Source organism: Lepidochelys kempii, chromosome 4 (assembly GCF_965140265.1).
Source record: "Lepidochelys kempii isolate rLepKem1 chromosome 4, rLepKem1.hap2, whole genome shotgun sequence".
Classification (NCBI taxonomy): domain Eukaryota; kingdom Metazoa; phylum Chordata; order Testudines; family Cheloniidae; genus Lepidochelys; species Lepidochelys kempii.
Window position 1 is genome coordinate 127,612,501 of NC_133259.1, and position 22,860 is coordinate 127,635,360.

Genomic DNA, 22,860 nt, shown 5'->3' on the forward strand with positions numbered 1-22,860 from the left:
ACTTGTGCAGTTAACATAATGTCATTAAAATGCCTCGATGAGCACACAGCTCTCAGGGGATGTCATAGCTAGAGGGGTTCTCTGATCTTTCTCTCAGTTACTGTAAAAAGTGGTTGAATTATTGTTTTTAAAATGACAAATGCTATTACTGAGTAGAGCAACACACTTCAGCCTTTGTTTTGATGTGTATGGGGGAAAGAAAAGGACAAAACTTTTTTAAGAGTTCCAACTAGTGAGATTTCCTACAGTTCTGTTTATGACAGCTCAACTTTCTTAGTCTGAGATCAGTGCAGTGAGATTGTAATGCTTGTTTTACAGACCCCAGATATATAGTTTTAGGTGCAGAGACTATTTCTGAGTCCCCCATTATTCCTTAGGGGAAAGTATCAACCCAGAATACAGCTTCTCTTAGGAACCGAGGAGATGCCATACTGGATCATGCTAGGGTTCCTTCTAGCCTAGTATCCTGTCTTTGACAGTGGCCAGATGCTTCAGAGGAAACTGTAAGAAATGCTTTGGTGGACAATTTTGGAATAATCTCCCCAAAGGGGAAGGTTCTTCTGAACCTCTGGTAAGCTAGAAGTTGGTTTATGCCCTGCAGCATGAGTGTAAATGCTCCATTCTAAACAAACATTAAAAAAAAAATCTGTCTACTGTAACTATGGATTCACTCAATGGGGCCATTATTGTCCAGAGGCTATGGCAATGGACTGGGTGTGAGGAGACCTGGGTGCTACTCTCAGCTTTGCCCCTGACCTGCTCTGTGACCTTGGGCAAGTCATTTCCCCTCTCTGTGCCTCTATTGCCCTTCCTACCCTTTGTATATGTAGACTACAAATTCTGGGGCAGGGACTGTCTCTTATGATTTTTAGGTAGAGCATTTAACACAATTGGGCCTCTAGGTGCTACTGCAATATAACTATATAGATAACTATATATAAAAAAGAACTAGACGTGTATATATATATATGTCTAGTTCTTTTTTGAATCTTGCTATGCTCTTGGCTTCAATAATACTTTGTGGCAATGAGTTCCAAAGATTAGTTATGCATTGTGTAACAAAGTTGTCCAAGTTATTGAGTTAACTGCACTTCTGACTCCTTCTGGTCTCTTCACATGCACCCCTCTCAGGTCTTGGGCCTCACGCCATCACCTCTCTTGGTATGGGATTATGTGATTCTCCCACTCTGTAGTCCCCTGTGATCAACCGTGGTTACCTCAGCAGGTCTGATTTATCCTCAGTACCTGCAGTTCCATCCCCTCCGGAGCAATGACAGTGATAACTAGTGACCAGACAGCATTAGTCAAGCAACGCATTATTTATTTAGTACAAAAGCCTTTCAGAGAAAACAAATCTTAAAACAATCAACACCCTACATGCTTGCCTGTCTTTCCCTAAGGCTTACCATTCCCTGGATCTGGGGAAAGATCCTAATCTTTCAGACTCCTCCACAGAGCCTATCTCTGGGTCTGTCACACATAGTGACAATTGATCCTCCTTCTTCTCCTGAGGAGACTTAACTGTTTATAGCCCTTTGATCTACTAGTTCCTTGCATTGGCAGAACAGCTATGTCACTTTGGTCTAGGGCCTGGAGGAATGCCACTGTCTTACAATTGCCCCTCATACTCCCTCCCTCCCTCCCTGACCCCTGTGTTTGTTGGGAGGGTAAGGGTTGCTTACCTCTAGCTATTTTGTTGCTTTCCTGCTTGCTTTTCTCACAACCTCCTATTAAGTCAGATCGATACATTCATTCAGGAAATTCCAATAACCCACCATACTATACTGTAACTTCCCTTTACAGAGCAGGTCACATGCAGTGTTCATAACATTATTATATCTCAGTATTCATAGATTATTACATGGCATCTCAACATCTGTCACAAAAGTATTTCTTGGTCTAGTGAATGGGACTACTCACAAGTCTTGAGATAGGCACAAGCTTAAGACTTTACTAAATTGGGGCCACACTTATTACCAGATCCATTGTTTAAGAAGAGATACACTTGGGATGTTGGAAGTGAATTTGGATTGTGTTACTATGATAGTGCCAATACATACGGGAACATTTTGCCTGGCTGATTTGTGTACAAATATGTAGTCAGAGATTTCTCTTGCCAGTCAACATCTTGTATCTACAGACTTATAAGGCCTTTATCCCCAAAGTATTTACGGGTTTAGCATGACAGCAAGGTACGGAAGAGACTAAGGTTAAAGACTGTGGTAGAGCTGGGATTTGAACCCAGGTCTCCTGAAGCCTAGGCCTGTATCTTTAACCACAGCAACACCTTTCTTCTCTTATTCAAATCTCTCAGCAAAAAGGTCATTTATATTTTTATTTAGTTCTCTAGCTTTTCTGAGGCTAAGAAGAAGACAAGGCAATGTACTTCAGTGAGACTATCTAGAAGTATAGTTGAATTGTTCCACAGTATTTATACTGATTGTTGGGAACAGAAATATTGAAAAACTTTATGGCAATTATAGCAAGAAAATATTTACATCAACTACGTCGTTGAAAAAAATAAGATCTTTCATTCTGTGCTTAAAACACTGGTTTGCGGAAAGGAGAGTGGGGTTAGATTTACTCTTTTGCCACTTGCCTGTGGGTGCCTACAAATAGGATGAATCCTGCATACCTTGATCAGTCAAAACTCCCACTGAAGTCAGTGACAGTCTACCTGAGTAAGGGCAGAATGCTGGAGCCTGCAATCTTTAGTCTTAGGGACTGTGAAAGAAATAACAGCCTTTTTTAGCATTTGCCCTTTCAACCCTGCATCATGTCTTCTAAAAGTTTTACAGTTTTATTGATTTTAGCCAGTTGCTGATATTAAACTCTGTGATTGTTCAACCTTAACTGGCTTTTTGCCCCCTTTTAAAATTAAAAATCCTAGCAGTGCCTAGGACCTGTGCTAATGCCGCACTTCCAGTTAGCTCAGCATTGGGATGCTCATTAGATTAAATACCTTTTATCTCCTTTCCCCATTGTAGACAGCATCACAAATAGAAATGTCTTCACGAAGGCCCCAGTCCTGCATCACTGAAGTGAATGAGAGCTTTACCACTGACTTCAGTTGCGGCGGGATCACGCACTTTGTCGTGGCAGGCCTAATCTGGCAGTCTTTACTCGGTTTTTGTGCAGGCAAAATTCCAACAGACTGAATGTTGAGATCTTTACTTAGCTGTTGAAGTCAATTGGTATATATCTGAGTAAGGACAATAAAAATCTCAGGATTTGCGCCACAGGCTTCAGTAAGTGAGGGTTTTGCCAGAGTTATGGACTATATCATTTGGCATGTTTTACTTTTTTATGACTTGAAAACCAGCTTGAAAGATTCAACCAAGAAAATTTTGGAGGGAGCTACATTTTAAAATCCAGGCAATACAGCTGATGTAGGAAGTGGCTGATGTCCAGCATTCTCTATATGCTCTTTTTGAACAGTTTGCCTTTTAAAAATTAACAGACTAGAAAGTACAAGAACAATTTAAAAAATAAAGTGAGAGCGAGAATGAGTAATGGAAATAGACGTAGGGTTTGTTTATGCAGTGACAGCTCCCGTTTGGAGATCCAGATGCAAATGGCTCAGTCACCTTACACATATCTGTTTGGCAAGCTGGGTTTTCCATTGCTCCCAGGCATAGGTCTAAAGAGAGAGGAAAAGGCAATGTTTACCATTTATTTGGATGTGAAGTGAACAAGAAAATGAGTTCTGTAAAAAAGCAAGATCCACCAGCATTGATCAGCTCATCTGGCCTTCATCTAAACCAATGGTTCTCAAGCTGTAGGCCATGGAGTACTTCCGGGTACACTTCACACTGGTGAAGCATCTGCCAGTCATCAACTAGTGACACCTTCTGCTTGCTGTAGCCCGCACCATAATTCTTTCAGGACCTTAGAAAGCCTTTTTGATCAGCAAAACAGTCCCCAATCTGGATCCTGTACAGCTGCTTCGTATTGTTCTTTGTGACACGGTATTGCCAATCCCAAACATCAAAAATCACGAGTCAGGCCCCCAGTAATCGTGAGGCTGCCTTTAACAGCATGAGATTTAAAAAAAAAAAATGCATTTGGATTATTTTTATTTGCCTCTGGTTTCTGATCCTTTGGGGTACACTCAGGTTATGTTTTCAGGCATTTCTCTGCAATCATGAGGGCTAAAAATGTCTTTTTTTTAAATGAAAGCCGAGACTCTTACATAATCACAGGACTCCTGGAGTTAGCACCATAACATTAAATATTATGAGACCTTTGATAAAATGGCAAGAATTAGCTTTTTTGGAGGAAGTACAACCATGATCAAATTTGTCTGCCAGACCTGGAGTAACAAGCACTCAGGGAAGAGAACTATAATGCAAAGTGACCTGGACTGATTAGGGCAGTGGGGGCTGCAGGCAACTGGGGGAAATCCAGTGCAATGTACTGTAAGGTCCTGCTCAGAGAACAGGAAATAGATACAAGAATAAAGGAGGGGAGTAACTAAGCTGTCAGTACCCACCATGTCAGAGTGAGTTTATTTGCTATACAGTCCTGCTATTACTTTTTCATGTAGCTAAGATTCCTGGTTTCTGCAAGGCAGGTGTGGCTTCTGGACATGGAGGGAGAAAGGGCATGTGGTCCCTGGGACACTTCTGATTGAAATGTATACTTTGTAGAGAAGTCTTGTATCAAATATCAGTAGGCTTGCCAGAATTTGATTTTTTTTTTTTTTATAATTTTGAAAGATAATGTCAATGTCTATTTTAAAGCAATTTTTTAGATTTTTATCAATTTATATGTTCACAGTTGTGCAATGTATGGGTTTTAAGCGATTTTTTTCTATTTTTGTCTATTTTTATATTTATTTTTATATTTTTAATATTTTTTTATTCTATATTTATCTATTTTTATCAATTTTCACAGTTGTGGGAAATTATGGGGGACAGACAATTATTTCATGACATCAGATGTTGAGATTCAAAAAGTTAGAGCTTTATAAACCATTAAAACACAAATTGTCAACATCACATGTCAAAATATACCAAGTAAACAGCCTTAAATCAAGCAGTCATACCTGTTTTTACTATTCATTTGCTAGTCCATCTTCTGTATTTTCCACTGAATGCATCTGATGAAGTGAGCTGTAGCTCACGAAAGCTTATGCTCAAATAAATTGGTTAGTCTCTAAGGTGCCACAAGTCCTCCTTTTCTTTTTAATAAATAAGTGGATGTTGACTCTAAGAAGTTCTTAAACAGCATTTTTCTTACTTTGCCTATTTGTAAATTTCAATTATCGATGGAAATATATTTTTGTTGGTTGCATGTGTGCGGTGAAATCAGTGTTTACTGACATTTACTGATAAAAATCTAATCCTTCCAAATCTAAAGAAGCGATTTGTCTTTACTTTCAAGGCCTCTCACAACCTATCAACTGCTGCCTCCAATAGGCCATGAAATGAGCCTCCATCTCCCACTTGTTAAATTTTCAAACAAGCACCTTCGTGCTTTCTCCCATGCCACTTGGGAGAAACTCCCCATAGACATCTGCATAACTAATACATTATCCTCCTTTAAATCCCTCCATCAAACTCTTTCTTGCTGTGATGCCTACAAAAAACTTGACAGCGGTCAGGCTGCTGGTGTTCTGAGACCATTGCCTGTCATGCTGACCAGTATTGTCTCATTGGTTCCTTGTACTCCCCTGTATGTCTGTATCCATCTGTTGTCTCATATCTGATACCTAGATTGCGAACTCCTTGGGGCTTTATGTTCTCTGTTTGTGTAGCACCTGGTCCTGGTCCGTGACTGGGGTGCCTAGATGCTACAATAGTACAAATACATTATCATCATCATACTTTACTTTATGACGGAAAGCTGGCAGCAAATAATAAGCCTGCTCCTACTTCCCTCTTGCTGTGCTCTCCAAGTCTACTAACGGCCAAATGCTGACAAGTGGTGAGCATCTCGGGCCTGATCCTGCTAACCCTTCTCAGTCATGGGAGTTGTAGCTCCGAAAGCACTGGGACTGCTTGTGTGAGCAAAGGATCACAGGTCCAGCCTCCTACTTCACACCCACCACCTCCATTCACTTCAGGCACTTGACACCTTGCAGGAAGGGCTCAGTACACACAGGATCCGGCTCAGGACTGTCAGTGTAATGTCTGGAATCACCTTCTATAGTAATCTGTTTCATCAGGTTCAGCTAAAAGGAAAGTCTAGCGGGCCAGATCCTCAAGCAGTGTAAATCTGCACCTCTCCAGGGCCTTTGGATGTACGCTTGTTTACAGCAGCTGAAGATCTAGCTCAGTGTACAGTGCATATTTTCACTGATGATTCATTTGTGGTGGAAAAAATAAACGCTGAAGTTGCCGGTGCCAGTCCTGGGGCCAGATCCTGTTGAGAAGCAGTCCTTTATCATCTGAGTCGTACCACTGAAGAGCTGTTATTGAAATCAGTGAACTGCTCACAAGAGCAAGGACTGCTTCTGTGAATAAAGGTTTTCAGGATTGGGCCTTTAATTCTCATTTCCCATCAATATCTGTGATATTCATTTTATTCACTACAGTAAAGCGTAAGGTTTAAATGCCTCACATAGCAAAAAGAAAACTGGTACTTCCCCTTTAACAGCTCCTAGCTCAAAAATTTTCCAAGATGTTCCTTCTGGCCTGAAACTTTCCAAGCTTTGGTCAGCCCTCAGGTGAATTTCTGGGGAAGTTTGAGTGCAATCCATCCAGCTGTTTTTGAATGGAGCCAGGAAAAATATACATGCTTGTTTCCATTTTCCCAAGATTTCATTTTGTGCACAAATGACATATCAACAGATGAACTTGATGCAGTAAGGCATAATTAATTGCTTTGCTAAGCTTTTTTGGGGAAAAGTTTTAAAATAATGGAAATGTAAGTAATTAAGATATAGGTTTCAGAGTAGCAGCCGTGTTAGTCTGTATTTGCAAAAAGAAAAGGGGGATTTGTGGCACCTTAGAGACTAACCAATTTATTTGAGCATAAGCTTTTGTGAGCTACAGCTCACTTCATCAGATGCATTCAGTGGAAAATACAATGAGGAGATTTATATACACACAGAACATGAAACAATGGGTGTTACCATACACACTGTAAGGAGAGTGATCACTTAAGATGAGCTTTTACCAGCAAGGGTGGGGGGGGGGGAAGAAAACCTTTTGTAGTGATAATCAAGGTGGGCCATTTCCAGCAAGAAAAGGAGTACTTGTGACACCTCAGAGACTAACCAATTTATTTGAGCATAAGCTTTCGTGAGCTACAGCTCACTTCATTGGATGCAACTGCTGTTAACTTGTTAACTGCTGGAAATGGCCCACTTCGATTATCACTACAAAAGGTTTTCTCCCTCTCCCCCCCTCCCGGCTCTCCTGCTGGTATTAGCTCATCTTAAGTGATCACTCTTCTTACAGTGTGTATGATAACACCCATTTTTTCATGTTCTGTGTGTATATAAATCTCCTCACTGTATTTTTCACTGAATGCATCCGATGAAGTGAGCTGTAGCTCACGAAAGCTTATGCTCAAATAAATTGGTTAGTCTCTAAGGTGCCACAAGTACTCCCATATTAACATAGCATAGTAATTTCAATGGGAGTTTTGGGTTGGCAAACAGGCAATATTTTTATTATTTATTACGGTAGCACCTAGGAGCCCCAGTCACTGACCAAGGCTCCACTGTGCTGGGTGCTGTACAAACACAGAACAAAAAGATACATCATGGCATGATGACCTCTTGGCCAACAAACCAGGTATTGAACTGGGGACATCCAGAGCTAAAAGCATGAGCTGCTATAGCTTGAACTAAAGAATCAACCCTTTCTGGCTGGGGGCTGTAACAGAGCTAAGTGAATTTTTTTTTTTTACCACAAAATGTATTTTTCAGGTCACCAAAACTATTTGCGAATTAGGGTCAAAGTTAGTGACTAGTTTTGGCCAAAAACAATTGGAATTTTATTTTCAAAAATGTTGAAGTGTGTCGGTTCAGCCCTTTCGAAACAAAAAATATGGAGTTTTGGTTTTAAAATGGCATTTTGTTTTGAAATTTAACTTTTAGAAAAAGAAAGGGTAAAAGGCACCACAAAACAATCCAAAACTGAACAAAACCCCCTTGTTTTGGGTTGAACCAAAGGTTTCATTTGACCTGAAACAAAATGTTTTCGTTTGGCAAGGAAAAACAGCAAAAATTCAGTTTGGGTTCTAACTGAACCATTTTTTCCCCCAATTCAACCCCCAAACTGAAAAAACTCTGTTATACGCTCAGCTCTTGACCACAACAACTCCCATGCTCTGTAGGTCAGCACAGAGGGGGCCTGTAACACACTCTGCGGTGGATTAGAAATGGCACTTCACAAGGCAATAAATATCTCATACTGGAGATAGAGTGAGATAATAGAGGCATATATATATATTTAGGTTCCTGTGTAAAGCTGCTATGGTGTGGCCACAAAGCTGTGATTGCTGTGTTATATTTAAAGATCAGAAGGCATTTTCATTCTAAAACCCTTTCATAAAACATTACTCTTTGGGCAGCAATTTCCAATGCTTGATCTCAGCCTACGAGTTCATTTTTAACAATCTGGTAAACATTCTGTAATAGGGAAATATTAAAAACAGCATTTTTCTTATGTTAATTTTTCTCAGATGAATTTTTTCATTTAGGTAACTCAAAAATAGCTTGTTCTGATATTTAAAATCTGACATATGTGCGTCCTGAAGGGGCAATGTGAAGCTTAGCTTTGTCTGCAGACATCGGATTTGCCAAAGAAAAGGCTCTGGAGGTTTGAAATACTATCCTGAGCATTCATTAAGTCCAGATGGCCTAATGCTAATCTCAACCCTGACGCTTAGGGCTTGTCTATAGTATGGATCTGTGCACCAATGTAGTTCCAACCAGTGCAAATTCCTAGTGTGCACTCACTGGGACAGTGTAAAATGAGGTTCACACAAGTGTGACGTGACCTTGTTTAAAACACCTTCTGTGGGCCTTCGGCAACTTAAAGCTACTTAAACCTGTCTACCTCAGTTTCCCATTAGTCAACACAGTGATGTTGCGAAGTCTTACTTAATGGTGGTAATAGCTTTGAAGATGGACAATAAGAACGTGATCTTACAAGCTCTTGGTGTATGGAGAGCCCATGAAGTCTGTGCAGACAGAACTTGTCCGGTTGAGCCTGAATGCTAGTTGTCATTACTATTTATTTATTTACTGTACTGCTAACAAGGTACATTTCACAGTGTGGTTATCTGAATGTGCAGTTGTTTATTCAAATAAATAAACATGCAACTATCTGGAAAAGGGGGAAAGAAATGATATCCAAAAATCTAAAAATATCCAAAATATCCAAAAATAGCCCCAAACTCTATGTTAATCCAACACAGTGGGCCAGGTGTCAAAGGGAGGGATAGGTCAGTGGTTTGAGCACTGGCTTGCTAAACCGAGGTTCTTGCTGAACCGATTGTGAGTTCAATCCTTGAGGGGGCCATTTAGGGATCTGGGGCAAAAATTGGGGATTGGTCCTGCTTTGAGCAGGGGGTTGGACTAGATGACCTCCTGAGGTCCCTCCTAACCCTGATATTCTATGATAGGTACTGCATCTTTTGAATCCAATAGTAGTTTTGGGAACAGAAAAATGCAAGATAATAGGCCTTACATTTGAGGTGTCAAAAATTCAGAACATTCAAGTTTCCATAGCAACTTTAACACTGCCCCCTTGTGTGTATATATTATGGCACACCTTTTGTTACACAATTAGGGCTTGATCCTGCAAGGGGCTGAGTTCTCTGACCCTGATCCAGAAAAGGATTTAAGTACAGCTCAGCTTTAAGCATGTGTGTACTCCCACTGTCTTCAATAGGATCATGCATGTGCTAAAATATTTTTCGGGGTCCAGGCCAGAGGACTCAGCACCTTGCTGCCCTGAGATAACAGAGGCCAATGTGACAGCACGCCTGCTGGTAAAACAAAGGAACTATACTTTCTCTTACTATCCTCGACAGAGACGTAACATTTGGTAGGTACATTGGGTGATCCTCTAATGAAAGGGCCTGCTGTAATTCATATTCACAAAGTCTTCAGTCTGCAAACTCTTTGAGGCATGAACTGTCTTCCTGTGCGTCTGTATAGCACCTACCCCATATTGGGTGCTACTGAATTTAAATGGTAAATAATAATAACAAAGGGGAAGAGGTTAAAGCAAAAACCTTAAGGCTGATTTTCCGGACTCAATGACACACAGAAATCCTCAGAAGTAATATTGTGTGCATATGAGGGGGCAGATGCGTGGGACTTTTTGGCTTGTGGTAGCAATTTACTTTATAACACGCTGCGCAAGAACTAAAGAGAAAATGCCCCAAAATGGAAGTTTACCAACCTTTTACATTTGCATCTTCGTCTTCTGGTTGCTTTAAAAAGAAAAGAAGATGAAGTTGAAAGAATTAGCGAGCGAGTCATTGTTCAGTAAGAAAGACTCTGCAGCAACACATTACCGGCATTCCACCCCGCAAAATCATCCTCTGCATGCTAGAGTTGAGTTTATATTTGCTGTAGGTTTGGTTCAGCCACTGTCTCTTTTAGCTTTCTTTTGGGCAACCCTTAACCAAGGTAAGTAGTCCTTATCCAACCCGTCGTCCTATTGAAGTCAACAAAATTGCTCCCATGAATAAGAGCCGCTCGTGTGATTAATGGCTGCAGGATCCAGCCTTCAGTTTGTATTCAGGACTAAAACTCAAAACTGGAGCATGGTCTGTAAGTTACTGTTTGCTATCGATACCAATCTGGAAAGCCAGTGAAAATTTGTTTGCAGCGATTATTTCTACAATAAGCAAGTGGCATGGTTTGCCAGCAGAGCACAACCAAATTTACACCGCAGCGACTGAGATCTGACCCTGAAAAAGAAGGAGGACTTTCTGAGTAAAGATCACCCTGTGCCCTCTTCACGGAATCCATTTCTGTTGCCCACGTACTCTGGGATAATAAGACATATTGGGCCAGATCCTCAGCTGGTGTAAATTTGCATTGCTCCACTGACTTCAATGAAGCTCTGCAGATTTACACCAACGGTGGATCTGGCCCACTTAGCCAACGTCATCCCTGGCATAACTCCAGGGACATTGCACCAGGGCTGTATTTGACACAATATATGGGAGAACCATTTATTTTAGCACAAAAGAAGCAGGCCACATCTTTGGGCAAAATTATTTTCATGGCCCTGGCTGCTCTCTGCTGGGGGAATCTCTGTGCCACTCACCAATTACAGAAATACACAATCCAATGGCTGGAAGTTGAAGCTAAACAAATTGAGTCTGGAGATAAGGCCTACATTTTAAAGGCGCAAGCAATTAAGGATTGGAACAATTTACCAAGGGTCATGGTGGATTCACCATCACTGACCATTTTTAAGTTGTAAACGCTGCTCTCTGGCCTTGGAGCGAAGGAGTATCTGGCTCAGCCGGTTGGAGAGGGGTCACTTACTTTGACACACCGTGATGGTGGCCAGCAGGGCAATGAGGAGGAGAAGGCAGGTGCTGGCTAAGGGGACCCAGATGTAAATGTTACAGGATAAATCCATCCCTTCCTTTGGGGTTTTCGCTGCAGAGACAAAATAGCGTAAAAAATAAAACGAAAGCAGGAGCTTCAGCGGCCCCCCGCCCCCCGGCTCCGCTCCAAGAGGAGGGATCAGGCGGGGGGTGGGGATGCAGGATGCACTCGGTGCGGGCCGGGGAGGGAGGGACAGCTGCAGGGTGCACAAGGTGCGGTGGAGGCAGAGGCGGCCCGCGCCGGCCGACAGCGGGGGGGAGCCGTTTCTGCTACTCGGCAGCGATCCCAGCGGGGAGGACGGGGCTGGTGCTCGGGCCTCAGCCGCTGACTTTATCGCCGGCCGGGGCTGGTTTAAGGAGCTGCCGGGTTTCCCTCCGCAGGGAAAACACGTGGCCGGCAAACCCGGGCTGGGGATCTGTTCAGCCCGGGACAGCCGGCGCGAGCCTGGGAGCCAATGCTGCGTGCAGAGCGGGCGGCCAGGACCTGTGAAATCACAGCCGCCCCCCTCCCCGCCCGCCGCCGCCGGGGGCTCTGTCTCCCCCGAAGCCGCGGGGTCGAGCCCAAGCCGGTACCTGTGTTCGGGGAGTGTTTGCAGCCCCCGAGTTCCCCGCTGCGGGTGATGGTGCTGGGCTGGGGCGTGGTTGCCTTCGGAGGGGCGGCTGTGGTGGCGGGGGCTGGAAACAAGAATGGAAACAACAGGTAGTGAAGTCAATCTCTGTCCCTTCATCTCCTCTCGCTGCCTTCCTCTGACCCTCCCTCCAAGACTCACTCCCCCCGTAGAGGCTGTGCCATAGCCCCTGTGGACAGCAACTCCTTCCCCAGCCAAGGGTACTCTGTAGGGTCCTCCTGGGGCAATCCCAGTCCTGGAACAGACACCAAAGAGCAGCAAGCTCATCTATCTATCTATCTATCTATCTATCTATCTATCTATCTGGTTTTATCTTGCTGCCCATCATCATAGTATCTGGGTGCCTTCCAGTCCACATAAAATCAGTAGCAATAGGAAAGCCCCTGGTGGACTTCATGGAGTCTCTGGCACTTACAAATAAATAAATTTGTTAGTCTCTAACGTGCCACAAGTACTCCTTTTCTTTCTGATAATTCAGAGGTCAAAAGAACATCCTATCATGCAAATGAATTGTAAACACGGGATATCTCAGTATTCATCTCTCTTTGAAATGTACTGTGAATGGTGGAAGAACAAACAAATGGCATTATGTTAACTTGTATAGCTAATTACAGGTGCTGGACTTCCTTCAAAGTTATCCTAATTACCTTTTGTTCCCTGAGGAATTCCAACTTGTCAAAAGACATGAAATGGTATAAAAGATCCTTGGTCCTGAATCTGCCATCTCATATCTACTTAGACTTCATCAGGGGAAGTTTGAGTACAAGACTGAGGTCCCAGTGATGCTGGTGTGCCATGAATACTGTATAAGATTTTGACATTGGACTATGACCTATAAACTGAATTCTAAATAAACTCGTTGCAACCACAAAGCTCACCATCTCTGCTATGAATCTGCACCTAAATGAATGGAACTCATATCTGTATGTATATTGATCTTTTAACCATACTCTCTCTCTTTTGTTTTTTAATAAATTTTAGTTTAGTTAATAAGAATTGGCTGTAGTGTGTATTTGGGTGAAATCTGAAACATTCATTAACCTGGGAGGTCATGTGTCCTATCCTTTGGGATTGGTAGAATCTTTTCTTTTATATGATGAAATAAGATTTTCAGAAAGCATCATATTTGACGTGGGTACCTGGATGGAGGCCTGTGGCTGTATCAGTTTAAGAGAACTGTGTTGTTTGGACTTCTGAGTAACCAGTAAGGTAATAAAGAAGCTATTTTATGCTGTCTTGGTAAATCTAAGTGTGGGAATATCCATCAGCTTTATGACAGGTTTCAGAGTAACAGCCGTGTTAGTCTGTATTCGCAAAAAGAAAAGGAGTACTTGTGGCACCTTAGAGACTAACCAATTTATTTGAGCATGAGCTTTCGTGAGCTACAGTTTCCACGGTATGCATCCGATGAAGTGAGCTGTAGCTCACGAAAGCTCATGCTCAAATAAATTGGTTAGTCTCCAAGGTGCCACAAGTACTCCTTTCCATCAGCTTTATGGGGATTGTCTGCCCCATTCTTTGCAGTTCACCCTAATTGAGTGTCCAGCTGGCTCCCCACTAGGACTCCAGTCACAGTGGCTTAGTCATGCTGGGATGCACGTTACCACAGACTAATTGGGTTTTTGGATCAGAACCACACACTTGTCAAAAACGTAATTTTGATATTGGAGAGCTTAAGGGTTAAAAATCTGTTACAATGAGCGTGCAACAATCATATGAAGAACTTCATAGAAAAAGCCTTGAACATTTGTGCTTACAGAGGGGGTTGTCGTTTAAGAAAAAAGCCCCAGATCAAGAACTGAAAAATCTGCTAAGGGCAAATAATCAGGAAGCAGAGCCAGTGAGAATGCTTGCAATAAAAAACAAACAGCAATTTGAATTTGAACAGAAGCTTACGGATCTTCGTTTACTGTGCAGTGGCAGTTAGAAAAGCGAACAGAATGTTGGGAATCATCAAGAAAGGGACGGATAATAAGACAGAAAATATCCTATTGCCTCTATATAAATCCATGCACAGCTTGAATACTGCGTGCAGATGTGGTCGCCCCATCTCAAAAAAGATATACTGGAATTGGAAAAGGTTAAAAAAAGGGCAACAAAAATTATTAGGGGTATAGAATGGCTTCTATATGAGGAGAGATTAGTAAGACTGGGACTTTTCAGCTTGGAAAAGAGGCGACTAAGGGGAGATATGATAGAGGTCTATAAAATCATGAGTGGTATAGAGAAAGTAAATAAGGAAGTGTTATTTACTCCTTCTCATAATACAAGAACAAGGGGCCACCAAATTAAATTAATAGGTAGCAGGTTTAAAACAAACACAATAAAGTATTTTTTCATGCAACGCACTGTCAACCTCTGGAACTCCTTGCCAGAGGGTGCTGTGAAGGCCAATACTATAATGGGGTTCAAAAGGGAGCTAGATAGATTCATGGAAGATATGTATATCAATGGCTATTAGCCAGGATGGGCAGGAATGGTGTCCATAGCTTCTGTTTGCCAGAAGCTGGGATTGGGTGCCAGGGCATGGATCACTTGATGATAACCTGTCTGTTCATTCCCTTTGGGGCACCTGCCATTGGCCACTGTCAGAGGACAGGATACTGGGCCTGATGGACCTTTGGTCTGACCCAGTATGGCCATTCTTATGTTCTTATATACTGGAGAAGAAAAAGCTAGCTGATATGGAAAAGGAGGCTAAAGAAAGGATTGATAAAATGGAAAAAGAGGCCCATTTAAGGCATATAGAATGGCTAGCTGCTGAGGAGAAGGCTCACCAGATGCAACAGGAATCTGCCAGACTTCAGTTCCAAGTGTTGGAAGAGCAGAAAAAAGCTGCCACAACCTGGAAATCCATCCCCTCTGGACAACAAAAATTGGGAAAAAGAATTTTTTCTGTCTACCTTTGAACATCTATGTGAAATTCACCATATCCCATATTCACCATATCAGCGTATGCCTGTCCTGCTGACCAGATTAATTGGGAAAGCCAGGGAAGTGCTCAGTGAAATGGGTATGGATGAAGCCTTGGATAATGTAAACTATAAAGATACTGTGTTAAAATGTTTTAAGCTTACCTCTGAAACTTGCAGGTTGAAATTTAGAGATTTTAAAATGTCTAATGGTATTTCTTATGTGGAATGTGCTCATAAACTGTTAGGTTTTGTCAGGAAGTGGATTACTGGTGAGAAAGCTTGGAGTAATTTTGAACAGTTAATGCAATTAATTACACTTGAACAAATGTTAAATTTGGTGCCAGATGAGGTCCAGGCTGCTATATGCGATGGAAAGCCCAATTCTGTTTTGCAGGCTGCTGAAATTGCAGATGAATTTGTGCAGAATTGAAGTAATGAAAGAAGTAAACCCCTGGGAAAGAATAATCACCATTCACCCCAGTTTAATAGAAAGGAAGGGCCTAGGAGTAAACCTAACCCCAACGTGGATAAAAAAGCTCATGGGAGCCCAGAGTTGAAAACCTCTTACCCAAAAGGGAGGCCGGTTACCTATTACCAGTGTGGGAAGCCTGGGCAAATAAAGCCAAATTGTCCAAAGTTCCAAACCACCCCACGACCTGATACCCCTGTGAGTGCCAATGCCATAAGTATGAGTGCAGATGCTAACCCTGTAAATGTTAACATTGTCTCCCTAGCCCCAAAGGAGGATGTACGGGAAGGACAGGGTCTCGTGAATTATGTCAGAACTGAGCCTTGGAGGGGTAGTGATGAATTTATTAGAAACACAAGGTAAATGGTGTGGATTGTTGTGGTTGGCGTGATACAGCGTCAGATATTACTTTAGTTAAGAAATGTTATGTCCGAGAGGAGGACAAACTGGAAGGCAAGAACATAATTGTTCTGGCTTTAGCCGAGTTTCCTGTAACTGTTCCTTTAGCTAAGATCCACCTGGAGTGGGGGGATTTTAGTGGTGAACTGACGGGAGGTATTTGAGATAAACTTCCAGCGGATGTTCTGATAGGGAATGACATTATGACTAAGTTTAATACGGTGAATGTCATAACAAGGTCTCAAGAGAAGTATGTGCTGATGCCTCTAGCTTGCCTGATGTCAGTGAAAAGAGCCATGAAGGGGAGGAGATGGCCTCCAGCCCTTCAGGTATGGAGTCTGGCAGCCCCCTGGCAGGGGGATCAGGTGAAAATCTTCCTGATGTGTCAGAGATGGTTCTGAATTTAAGTGAAACTCAGAAGGAATTTATTGCGGACCAGCAGAGCGATGTTTCATTGGAACAGGCCACGGCCAGTGCTCACAGGAATACCCCAACTGAGGAAGGAAGGGGTACAGTCTTGATAAGTGATGGATTGTTGGCAAGGTTAGTGGAACATGGGTATCCCTATACCTTCCCTTTTACCAGTGTGGAGAATTGTGACAGTGAAGGAAATGTCCCTTTGTCTGTTAGGGGTAATGACTTGCCCATGAAGGGAGCTACCCCAGTCTCCAAGCAGTTGTCTGTGAATAGCTATGTCTGCTGGGACAAGGGAAATGGTATCCCAAGCTGTTTGTCTGTTAAAGGGGAATGTTTCTCCAGCTCTTTTCTGTTTGTAGAGCAGACAGAAAAAGCCTGTTAGCCTATGATGGTTGAAAATTTATCAGTTGACCCAGAGTTGATTCTGGATATAACTAAAGCCCAGGAAGGAAGTGGTCCTAAATTTGTGTTTGCTAGGGATGATGACATTGCAACCAGGTTGCATCCAGTTGATGTCATAGATAGCTCCCAAAGACCAAGCAATTCTGGTGCTTCTATTTTGCCTGTTGCTAGTGTGTTGCTGGGTAAAGATACGACAACCTTGTCTGATCAGGGTGATATCATAGCCAGGGCAGAAGGAAATCATGAAGGTGATTTGACTATGTTACCTACTGACAGTATTGAAACTTGTAACAAGGAAGAGAATGCTTCTAATCTTGTGACTATGAAGTCCAGCAGTTAACCTGAAAGGGGGTTTTGTGAAAATCCTCCTGATGGGACAGAAGTGATTCTGGATTTAAGTGGCACCCAGAAAGAGTTTGTTGTTGCTCAGGAAAATGTTCCTTTAGAGCAAGCCCTAGGTGAAAAGAGTAAGGGCAGAATTTATGTGGAAAATGGGTTGTTGCTTAGAAAGATTCCTGAAGAGGAAAATCTTCAGGGTAGTTTTTGCAAGCAGTTTGCTGCAACTGATGGGTGTGGAAATGATTTGATTGAGTTAACTCAGGGTGAATCACTGCATAGAGAAAGCAACAGTTTGTTTAGGAGACTTGTTCCAGTTCCTAACTGCCAGATTCTTTCTGAGGTGTATAGATCCACTGACTTTGCTTTAGAAAGACCCAGTGTGGATCGCTTTGAAAAGGTTTCAAATGAAATAAAAATTGTTAGGGAATTTAAACAGCCCTATAAGCATAAGCAGCTTGTTGGGGAGACAATGTTGTTGGAACATGAATGTCTCCATGTTGATTCTTTAAGTAAGCAGTCTGTGACTTAGGTACTGAGGAAAGATCGGGTTACTGGTTACTGGGTTACCAGGATGCAGAGGAGAGCAGGCAAACTCTCATCTCTAGATATTTTGGATATGTCTTACAGTCTCTGAGTGTACGTGACATTTGATTCCATGTGGAAGCAGTGGTTGGTAAGGGAAGAACAAAAAAACCCTTGAGTCTAACATGCTAGTGAAAATGGATGGTATCACTTTAAGACAGAGTCCAGCCTTGGAATTGGTAAAGGTTGAGGATTTGAAAACTAGTAAACAAGCTAGTGTCTGTGCTGATGCAAATTACCTGACTGACTGGGGGGTAGAAAGACTTGCCCATAGCCATTGGCAAAGAGGATGCACCGAGTCAGCCAATGGATTCTGTTACACAAAAGAGTTCAGATTTTGACCCTACTGGACAGGGAGGAAGGGAAGAATTAAACCTTGCAAATAAAAGCCACAGGTTAACCCTAAAGTACCAAAACAACAAGGAAGACCCTAAGGTCAAGAAAAAGCTACAAAGGTTCAAAAGGTATATTGAACAAGCTGACCTAAAGAGTATGTCTAAAACCAAAGGCTTGGCATGACAAAAATAATTGTAAATGTACACATATGATAGAACTGATGTTAATGTTCTTGCTAATGATTGTAACTAACTTGTTGCTGATACCAAGAACTGTAAAAATGTATGATGTGCATGGTCTTTTGGAAAATCCCTTGAACATGTTAAGAGTGGTGCATAATAGAAACCCTTATGATTATACCGTTTGGTTCAACAAGAACACACTTTGTATTAAAGAGCCTAATAATGTTAAGGTTTCAGAGCTAATGCATAGACACATTTCTAAAACTTTCCACAGCAGAAAAACCACTACAAGCTTGAACTGCTGAGCACAAAGGGAATTTGAGGTACAACACCACACAGCCTTCATGGCTGAATGCCAGAGTAAGTGCTCTTTAAAAAACATTAATGGCTATGTTAAGTTAATAAATAGACAAAACCCTGGAATGACTAAAGTGTTTCACAAATATTGTACTAAGTTTTTGGCTGGGGCCAAAGCATGGCTCAATAATTTTGCCTTAAAAGAATTCAATGTAAACACAGCTCATATCACTGTTGAAAGGTCCTTAAGGTGTATCCAGGAGCTCTAATTTCACCCTTCCACACCAGTCTCACATTGGGGGTTTGATGCAGGCTAGAAAGGGTTAAATATCCTGGAAAATAAATAACCCACAGAAGACATGTGGGGAGATAATGTTTGTGTTTTTATGTATTTCCATATGTATAAGTAGGGTGGACAATGTAATCAACTGTCCCTGTCTATGCTGTATTCTGATAATTCAGAGGTCAAAAGAACATCCTATCATGTAAATGAATTGTAAACACGGGATATCTCAGTATTCCTCTCTCTTTGAAATGTACTGTGAATGGTGGAGGAACAAGCAAATGGCATTATGTTAATTTGGATAGCTAAGTACCGGTGATGGACCTCCTTCAAAGTCACCCTAATTACCTTTTGTTTCCTGAAGAACTCAAACTTGTCAAAATACATGAAATTGTAAAAAAGATCCTTGGGTCCTGATTCTGTCATCTCAGATCTGCTTAGGCTTTATCAGGGGAAGTTTGAGTCGCAAGACTGAGGTCCCAGTGATGCTGGTACGCCCTGAATATGAGATGTGGACATTGGACTAAGACCTATGAACCTGAATTCTAAAGGAACTCTTTGCAACCACAAAGCTCACCATCTCTGCTATGAATCTGCACCTAAATGAATTGAACTCATGTCTGTATGTATATTGATCTTTTAACCATACTCTCTTTTGTTTTTTTAATACATTTTAGTTTAGTTAATAAGAATTGGCTGTAGCATGCATTTGGGTAAGATCTGAAACATTCATTAACCTGAGAGGTGACGTGTCCGATTCTTTGGGATTGGTAGAGCCTTTTCTTTTATATGATAAAATAAGATTTTCAGAAATCATCATATTTGACGTGGGTACCCGGATGGAGGCCTGAAGCTGGATCAGTTTAAGGGAACTGTGTTGTTTGGAGTTCTGAGTAACCAGTAATGTAATAAAGAAGCTGTTTTATGCTGTCTTGGGGATTGTCTGCCCCATTCTTTGCAGTTCACCCTAATTGAGTGACCACAGCTGGCTCCCCATTGGGACCCTGGTCACATGGGATTTGTTGGGTAGAAGGGGGTGTCAGTGATGGGGTTTGTTGGGTTGAAGGGGATGCCAGTATTTTGAGCATCATTCCCACGGTGTTATCCATGCTGAAGCATGACTGGGAACTGGGAGGGGAAAGTGAACAGGCATCTATCCCATTGTCTCCAGTCTCCTGAAGGAGGGGGATCACTAGGACCCTACGGGGAAACCAACACCCTGCTCTGGGACACCCAACTGCTGACAGTTACGGTCAGTGAGTGGAGGTGAAGGGGAGTGATGGAGAAGGAGGGTGAGGAAGATGCCAGGAGTCCGCGTGGCTGAGACATTCAGGGAAAGTGAAACATTGAGAGGGGTGTGCTGGGCACGGGGCTCTGTACAGAGACCCCTGACACCTGCCCACCTGGGCACACAGGAAGAAAGGGCCTGGTCTGAGGGGTGATGAGGATGATAAGGATGATGCTGAGCTGGGATGGAGGGGGAATGCTGGGGTTACAGCACAAGCAGAGGGGGCTGAAATGGGGTGAGGTTCATGCTGACCTGGCAGGTGTAGTGGGATCCCGGAGCTGAAGTGCAGTCTCTGGTTGTGGTTGACGATGCAGTAATAATTGCCCTGGTCCTGCTCCTGGAAGGACGTCACGGTCAGTCTGTAGTTGCTGGATTCTTTTTTCGCCTGAAAGCGTTCGGGTGGTTTTCCATTCTCTGTCGCTGCCACCCGGCCAAGGGAGGTAACGAACAATATGAACTGGGGGGCAGAATCCCTGTACTGGCGCACCCAGGACACACCGCTGTCGGACAGGCTGTGGTCTGAGATCACACACTCCAGCTCCACGTTGGCTCGCAGGGAAAGGGGGCTGCTGCCCCTGTGGAGCCTCACACTCATTTTTCTTTTCTGGCCCTGGGATCTGCAGCAGCCTGAGGGAGAGAAATCCAGCCAGCAGTTATCAGCACAGTCACACCCATCCACAGAGAGTGTCCTCAGCACCATCCCAAGCCGTATTCTCCTTACTGGGGTCTCAGACCTCACTCAAAGCTCCATCCTCGCTGATTAGTGCCATGCAGACACCCAGAGCAGTGAACCAAGACTATTACACAGGGCTAAGGGATCAACATGCTCTCAGGCAGACTCGAGTAATGCATTTCAGTGACTGCTAGGATTCAGGTCTACAGTGTGCTCAGCGATTGCCCTAGCCCTTACAATGGCTGCCCTCGTTCAATAGATCATCTGATGCAGAGAAGCCATCTGGGTGAAAGCTCGGGTTACACTGACATGTACCAAGTTTTTTAAAAAAAGAAAAGGAGTAGTTGTGGCACCATAGAGACTAACCAATTTATTTGAGTGTAAGCTTTCGTGAGCTACAGCTCACTTCATCAGATGCATACTCAGTTTTTTAAAATGATGCATTGGTCTTAACTGTGCTGGAACCCAAAAAAATCCTTGGGCCAGACTCTGCTCTCAGTCATGCTGGAGTAAATCTACTGGCTGCACCTGCATGCCGGAACTCAGGCTCTGGGCCATTTTCTTCTATTCACTCGCAGAAACAAAGTAAAACCCCAAACTGAAAATTAATCTGGTGAGTTTGTTTGCTTGTTAATCTTTGTTTTGACTCCTTGCCCATTTGTTTTGACTCCTCCATCCAGATGACTCTGGAGAGACCACCCTAAACTCCCATTATTAATTACCCTTCTTAAAGAGGTTACACTAAATAGCGATTCTGTACTCACACAAGCTCAGACTGAGAAAAAACAGCAAAGAAACGAATCTGGCCATTTCTCCTTGTGCTGACTCTTCTCAAGAAAGGCGCAGCAGAGCAAAGATGAATTTGCTCATTTGGCTTGATAGGACGTAGTGCTTTTCGGAAGGATGTGATGTCAGCAAACATCGTAGGAAAGTTTCTCAGCCTCCAAAATTAAGTGAACCAAGAGGAGAAGAATTCATCTCTTAGCCAGTCCTGATTCATTTTTAAATATTGGTTTCAATTATCTTTTAATTTAAGGCCAAACACCTTTGCATTGTAATCAGGGATGATCTGTCATGTATCTATCTTCTTGCCAGTGACTGTACTTTTCCTTTACCATTCACTAAAATGAATGTTGATTGGAGCAGCATTGGATCCTTTAGATGGGTGGCTCTCAGTTTTTTCCATATTGGGATCCACTCTCAAACTCTCCTCCCATCTAACTGGGATCTAGTCGCAACCCTCTTCCCATTGAGATATATGGGAAGTACAAGGTGGTTGTGACCCGAGGTTAAGAACCCATGGTTTAGATCTCAGTGTTCAAATCCCATATCTCCTATTTCCTGATGGAAAGTTCATTGCATTACACCGAGGGCTTACTACACTGAAGGCCTGCTTCAGTGACGATATTACCTATGCCAACGGGAGGGCTTCTCCCATCGGCACAGGTAATCCACCTCCCCGAGAGGCAGTAGCTATGTCAATGGGAGAAGCTCTCCTATCGACATAGTACTGTCTACACTGGGAGTTAGGTCAGTATAACTGTGGCAGGGATGTGAATTTTCCATATCCCAAGTGATGCAGTTATATCAACGTCAGTTTTTAGTGTACACCAAGCCAGAGTCTTAGTGAAATGCCATAATGCTATAATGTTATAATGTAGATTTCAAAACACACTATTTTATTTATATACTAAGCAGGATATAGCACACAATCAGATATACCTGTTGTACAGTAAATTCTATGAAAAAAACACAGAGTTGGGATCTAGGTTAGTTGCACCCATGCCTTCAGTCAGGTGTTACTATGCTTGCAAACGCTTTGCAAAAACAACTTTGTGCAGTGCTGAGGGTCTGTGCTGTGTAAAACCCACCAAGAGCGGCCCACGACCCTCATGGTATTTTTTCAGATCTTGTGGTTTTATTCTCTTAACCACTGTGACTTCCGCCCTGCAGAAGAGGAATAAATTCTGTTATGTACAAGGCCTTTGCTCTCTGCACCAGGGCTACTGCAGACAGAGGTGGAGGGGATGAAACGCCACAGGGTCTTTGCAGCACAGAAAGCAGCTCCACAAGACAGGAGGGCATTGACTTTTGTTGCGCCATCTCTTGTTTCTTCT

The 22,860-nt window shown here is 42.7% G+C and overlaps 1 protein-coding gene across 1 annotated transcript; it reads right to left on the reverse strand.

Moving 5' to 3' along the window:
• Positions 1-1,313: 1,313 nt before the first annotated feature.
• Positions 1,314-21,563, reverse strand: CD8A (CD8 subunit alpha). Its single transcript, XM_073342888.1, has 6 exons — positions 21,508-21,563; positions 20,323-20,697; positions 12,106-12,207; positions 11,468-11,584; positions 10,368-10,398; positions 1,314-3,640 (listed from the first exon to the last, which is right to left on the reverse strand). Exons 1-6 carry the CDS (start codon positions 21,551-21,553, stop codon positions 3,589-3,591), a joined length of 723 nt encoding a protein of 240 aa, XP_073198989.1. The 5' UTR covers positions 21,554-21,563; the 3' UTR covers positions 1,314-3,588.
• Positions 21,564-22,860: the final 1,297 nt, after the last annotated feature.